Genomic DNA, 6,653 nt, shown 5'->3' with positions numbered 1-6,653 from the left:
ATTTTTGTTGCTATAATTATTGGTTATATTATTTTAGTTGCATTGCAAATGATTATATTTTATATTAATTTGCATTGTTTTGATTGATGTTTAATTTGAACCATTTTATTAGATGGAAGACATGTTTCGGGAGTAGTTATGGCGAAAACGGGGTCATCCTAGAGAATTGTACTCCAACGAGTCTAGCAAAGATGCCCACGTCCCTCCTAAACTCCATGTCCCTAACTGTAATTGTGGTCGTCTGGGCGACGTGTTTCAATCGAGACATCCGGACACAGCGGCTCGTTGCTTCTACACGTGCAGTCGTTTTAATGTAAGTAATTGTTTCCGTATATTTTTCTTCTTCATTTGTATTATTAGGTTACTAATATTTTGTTGAATTTTTTTGTGTATGACCATGAGAGGTGCTTTTTCTTTTAGTAGATCGACGGTGCAGACAAGTTTGACCCCAAGTACCTCCTTTTCGACGATTGGTGGAGAGGGTGACATCCACGAGAGCACTTCGAGCGGTGGGTTCCACCTCCCCCTAACCCCCCTCCAATGATGGCTAAGGAGAAGCACTTGGCCGTAGTTAGACGACTCAAGGAACCTCCTCTATGTCATTACGGAGACCGAGCCGTGATAAACCCTAACAATATGTTGGAGTTTGTGTGTCCAAACAAGCATAAAGTAAGTGCAAAGTGTATGTGTTGAAATATTGAGCTATATGTGTCATGTACTAATGTCATGTTATTTAGATGTATTCAATGGTGAAGTGTCGTTTCAAGGAGTGGTTGTATGGTCCTAAGAACAAATGGCCCGAAGAACCTCTAAAAGCAAAGCAAAAGAAGAAAGAAAGGTTAATTTACAAAGCATCGCCAGTCAAGTGCGAATGTGGTGTTAAATCCAACTACGGTTTAGTCCCTTCAGAGCTTGAAATAGGCCATTATTGCGGCCATATGATTGACTATGATGAGGTTGGTTATTTTTATGATAACCATAAAATCATATTTTATTTCTTTTGCTAAGACATATATGATATAATTTATCGTTTGAACAGAGCACTAGGAAATGCAGGTGTAAATGTTATAATAGTCAACCTAAGGTCTTAGATGAACTGAAGAAGAAGCAAGTAATTGCATGAAAGAGGAGATATGGACCTGACTACGTCAACCTTTTTGTTAAACATCACAAAGACAAGATGCGTGAGTTTGCTAGACAGCGCGGTATTTCTAACCCGATCGACGTTGGGCTTGTCAAATGGGGATTGGAGAGACGGATGACATTAGAGGAGGAGAGGGCAAGGAAGGAGGTAAGGGAGGAGACAAGAGTACAGATGTAGGTCTTGAATGAGCATGTTGTTTTATTATGTGCCAGTGAGTACTTCGAAGCCTTGTTTGTTGCCTGATTTTAAATGTAATATAGTCATGTTGCTAACTGATAGCATTTTATACATGAAGGGATTGGATGCAGCGAGGACTATGTTGCAGAGGTTGCTCGTGCAAGGTACGAAGAAAAGAAGTTAGATGAGCGCAGAAAGCGAGCTGGTCGCACCGTTGAATCACCGATTGTGTTGTTTGATGAGGGGAATGAGGATGAGGACGACACTAACAGACTAAGCGAGCTCATCGCTCTAGCAGAGGCAGGCTTGCAGGCGGATGAGGCTGAAGATGACACTGGTAGACTAAGCGAGTTCATCGCTCTAGCAGAGGCGGGCTTACAAACGGAGGAGGCTGAGGACGACACTGACAGACTGAGTGAGCTCATCGCTCTAGCAGAGGCGGGCTTACAGGTGGAGGAGGATGATGAAGCATTCTTCACTCAGACCGTAGAGACCGCAGATGAAGTGGAGGCCGCTTACTACAGGCGAAAGGCATATTAGGGCAATGCAGGTGAGTCTAGCCACAGCAACAGGGTTGTGGTTGAGGATTGGTACTCAGACGATGAGTTGCTTACTCAGTATGTTTCTGACTGAGGGTTTTTAATTGTGTCGACTCTTAGTTCCATGCTTTATTAATGATCAATGTAGCTATGTAGTAGTGAAAGCTCTAGTTTGGTTTTGGCGAATTGATGAAACCCTAAGTGCTAACCTAGTTTATCAAGTGATCATGAGATAGGTAGCACACTTCAAGTGAAGAAGCCAATGAAGATCATAACATGACAATGGTGATGCCATGGCGATGATAAGGGCTTAAACTTGAAAAGAAGAAAGAGAAAAACAAAAAGCTCAAGGCAAAGGTATAAACCATAAGAGCTATTTTATTTTGGTGATCAAGACACTTAGAGAGTGTGATCACATTTAGGTTTGATAGCCATACTATTAAGAGGGGTGAAACTCGTATCGGAATGCGGTTATCAAAGTGCCACTAGATGCTCTAACTCATTGCATATGCATTTAGGATCTAGTGGAGTGCTAACACCCTTGAAAATATTTGTGAAAATATGCTAACACATGTGCACAAGGTGATACACTTGGTGGTTGGCACATTGGAGCAAGGGTGAAGAAGTTAGAAGTGAAAACGAGTTGGTCATGAAGACGTAGGCATCGGTCAACTGACCGGACGCTGGGTTGGAAAGCACCGGACGCTAGCAGCTTGCGTCCGGTCGAACTGATCGGTCAGCATAGTACCTAGGGTATTGCACTGGACGCTGGTCTATATCCAGTCAAGGTGGACCGGACGCGTCCGGTCGAAGAAATATGCCTCGGGGAGCTTACTAGAAATGACCAGACGCTGGGGCTTCAGTGTCTGGTTAGTTGTGCCGGAGCGTCCAGTCAGCTTCGTAGCCATTGAAATCTGACAAACAATGTTTGAAGCTAGTGACGCATGGCGTCCATCGGGCGACCGGACGCTGAGGGTTGGTGTCCGGTCAGTTGAACCAGAGCGTCTGGTCAGACCGCAGTGTGCCCAGTGAAGGGGTACAATGGCTCTATTTCGTGGGGGCTTCTATTTAAGCCCTATGGCCGGCTATGGCTCATATCTTTGGCCATTTTCATTGACATAACAACCTTGTAAGCCTAGCCAAAGTCCTCTCACTCATCTCCATCATTGATTCATCATCATAGTGAGATTGGGAGTGATTCAAGTGCATTGCTTGAGTGTTTGCATCTAGAGGCACTTGGTGTTCGTGTTTCGCTGTGAATTTTGCTTGTTACTCTTTGTGGTTGCTGCCACCTAGATGGTTTGGAGCAGCGAGGATCGTTGAGCGGAGGGTGGTGATTGTCTCTGGCTCCGATTATGGTGATTGTGAGGGGTTCTTGACCTTTCCCCATCGGAGCACCAAAAGGTACTCTAGTGAATTGCTCATGACTTATGTGATCCTCATCTTATGTTGGTTGTGCGGCACCCTATTAAGGGTTTGGCGTGTGAAGTCAATTAGCGCGTGAACCTCCAAGTGAGTGAATCGCCACAACGAGGAGTAGCTTGCCGGCAAGCAAGTGAACCTCGGTAAAAATCATTGTGTTTATCCTTTGATTCCGAGGTGATTGGTCTTCATTATTATTCATCCTTGTGATTGATTGGTTTACTCCTCGACATGGTGGTATAACTATCTTGAGCACTCTCTTTACTTTATCGCAAACCAGTTGACAAGCTCTTTAGCATAGCTAGTTGTGAGAGCTTGCTTGCTTAGTTGGTGTGGCTCTTTAGTTAGCCTTTGTGAGCACACTAACATAGGGTAGTGTCATAGCTTTTGTGTAAATATACACTATCTAAACTAGAATTGTGGTAGGTGGCTTGCATTTTGAGTAGGCTAGCGCAACACTTGCTTCACCTCATAATTATCTAACCATTTTGTTAAGTGTTGTTATAAAAATTCTATTGGTTGTTCACCCCCCCCTCTAGCCATTAGGACCTTTCAAGTGGTATTAGAGCCGAGGTCACCGTTATTTTAGGCTTAACAACCTTCGGTATTAAAATAACTCAAATCAACAACACCAAGAAGCCACCCCAATTTGATGGCTCCAACTATCCCTACTGGAAGGCCAAGATGACAACTTATATCAAGTCAATCAATAGGAAGGTTTGGAAGGTGGTAGAAATAAAAATTGAGATTGAAGATTCGAAGAATCCCACCGCGGCTGAAGAAGTACTTCTCCAAAACAATGACATTGCTCTAAGTGCTATTCATGATGCAATTAATGAAAGAACATTTGAGCAAGTCAAAAATATTGAGATGGCACATGAGGCATGGAAAAAGTTGGAAGAACCATTTGAGGGCACTCAAACTATGAAGGGTGCAAAGGCATACATTCTCAAAGAGAAGTTTGCAAGCTTCAAGATGAAGGATGATGAGAGTGTGCTTGAGATGTTCCATAGACTTTAAGTGCTTATCAATGATCTCAAAGCACTTGGAGAAGAGGTGAAGGACAAGGACTTCTCCTACAAGTTCTTGAGATGCTTACCTTCGAGATTTGGCATATTGGTCACAATTCTAGTGAGGAGTGGTTTGAACACCATGACACCAAATCAAGTATTGGGAGATATTATGACCGATAATACCTATAGAGATGATGATGAGAAGAAAGAAAAGAAGGAGAAGAAAGATGGGAAGAAGGATGAGAAGAAGAAGAGTGTGGCATTCAAAGCCACATCATCCAAGGGCAAAGCAAAGCAAGAAACATCAAGTGAGGATGATAATTCATGGGATGATGATGATGAGAAGATGGCTCTCTTTGTCAAGAGATTTGGCAAGTTCATGGTGAAGAAGAGCTATCGTGCTAGAAGAAAGAAATCTTCATCTAAGAACAAAGAAGAGTCAAGAAGGTGCTTCAAGTGTGGAAGCAAAGATCATCTTGTTGCTCAATGTCCATATAATAGCAACAATGATGATGATAGCAAGAAGAACAAGAAGAAAGACAAGAAGGAAAAGAAAGAGAAGAAGGACAAGATGGCCTTCAAGAAGAAGGGTGGATCATATGTGGTCACTTAGGATAGCGATGCTTCCTCAAGTGATGATGATGATGATAGTGATGATAACAAGACCACCGAGAAGAAGGTTCTTGCAAGCATTGCTATCAATGAGAAGCCTTCTCTCTTCGAATCTTCATCATGCTTCATGGCTAAGGCCACTAAGGTACAATCTTGTGATGATGAAAGTGATGAAGAACATGTTAATGATAATGAATATGAAAATAAAAATGATAGTGATAGTGATGATGATGAACCTACTAAGGATAAATTAATTGACATGCTAGAAGATGCTAGAGAACACTTTGATATCAAGAGAAGGGAATGCAAAAGCTTGCGTAAGGAACTAAAAGCCCTTAAGCAAGCCTTTGATGAGCTCAATGCATCTCATGAGAGGCTAGAGGAAGCCAATGAGAAGCTTGGCAAAGCTCACAAAAAGCTTGAAAAGGCTCATTCCACTTTGCTTGATGAGCAAAATAAAAATAAGCATGTTGAAACTTGCAATGTAGGTTTAACTTGTAACATAATTGATGAACCACTATCTATGCCTATCATTGTTGCTCCTACTAACCCTTCTTGTAGCACTTCCACTTCTACCTCTTCTAATAGTGATGGTCTCACTTATGATACCTCACTAGTGGTTGAGAATGAGAACCTCAAGAAGGAGGCCACTAAGCTCACTCACACCTTAGCTAAGGCTTATGGTGGTGAGGACCGCTTGCTTATGGTCTTGGGTAGCCAAAAAGCTTCTCTCTACAAAGAGGGATTGGGTTATACCCCCAAGAAAGGCAAGGCGGCCTTTGCTCCTCACAAGACTAGTTTTGTGAAGAACAATGATCGATTTTACACTAGTTATAAGCAAGTTGGTCATAAAGAGCAAGAATGCAAAAACAAGAGCAAAAATACTAATATATCCTTCATAAAGCTTGATTCATGCTATATGCTCACTAAAGGTACAAATGGTGTAAAGGCTAAGTTCATTGGCAAACCATGGATGGGCTCAAAGAAGAAAGCCATTTGGATGTCAAAGAGCTTGGTTACTAACCTTCAAGGACCCAAGCAAGTTTAGGTACCTAAAAGGAATTGATCTTCTTTTGTAGGTCAATTACAAAGCCGGAGGAAGATATTGGGTTCTTGATAGTGGGTGCACTCAACACATGACCGATGATGCAAGAATGTTCAACTCAATCAACACCAATGGCAATAATGGTTATGATAGTATCACATTTGGTGACAATGGCAAAGGTAAGGTCAAAGAGCTTGGTAAGATTGCAATATCCAATGACTTGAGCATATCCAATGTGTTACTAGTAGAGAGCTTGAATTTCAACTTGCTATCCGTGGCTCAATTATGTGATCTTGGATTCAAATACATATTTAGGGTAGATGATGTAGAAATCATAAGTGTAGATAGCTCTAACTTGATCTTCAAAGGTTTTAGATATGAGAATCTATACTTGGTTGATTTCAATACTAGTGAAGCTAGATTATCTACATGCTTATTCACAAAGTCTAGCATAGGTTGGTTATGGCATAGAAGGCTGTTGATGCAAAAGTGGATCTGCAAACACAAAGGGCTAATACCCGAATCGATATCCAAAGCGTGCTAGTCGATTTGACCTGCTAATCGACAAGGATGAAGATACGAACACTTTGGTCCTGACAACAGCGATACGCCCGGAAGTCACGGCCAAGAGGTGCTCACGCGGAACTCGAGAATCGCCGAAGGTCGCACTGAAACGATGCAGCTCGCCGAATCAATGAGAA

The 6,653-nt window shown here is 42.1% G+C and overlaps 1 protein-coding gene across 1 annotated transcript; it reads left to right on the top strand.

Annotated features, from left to right (window-relative positions):
* The first annotated feature begins 938 nt into the window (after positions 1 to 938).
* Positions 939 to 1,861, top strand: LOC136515427 (uncharacterized). Its single transcript, XM_066509013.1, has 3 exons — positions 939 to 956; positions 1,040 to 1,111; positions 1,424 to 1,861. Exons 1-3 carry the CDS (start codon positions 939 to 941, stop codon positions 1,859 to 1,861), a joined length of 528 nt encoding a protein of 175 aa, XP_066365110.1.
* The last annotated feature ends 4,792 nt before the right edge of the window (positions 1,862 to 6,653 follow it).

This window comes from Miscanthus floridulus, chromosome 17, assembly GCF_019320115.1.
Source record: "Miscanthus floridulus cultivar M001 chromosome 17, ASM1932011v1, whole genome shotgun sequence".
Lineage (NCBI taxonomy): Eukaryota > Viridiplantae > Streptophyta > Magnoliopsida > Poales > Poaceae > Miscanthus > Miscanthus floridulus.
Note: the sequence above shows the minus strand (reverse complement) of the source record. Positions and strands in the feature narration are given on the sequence as shown.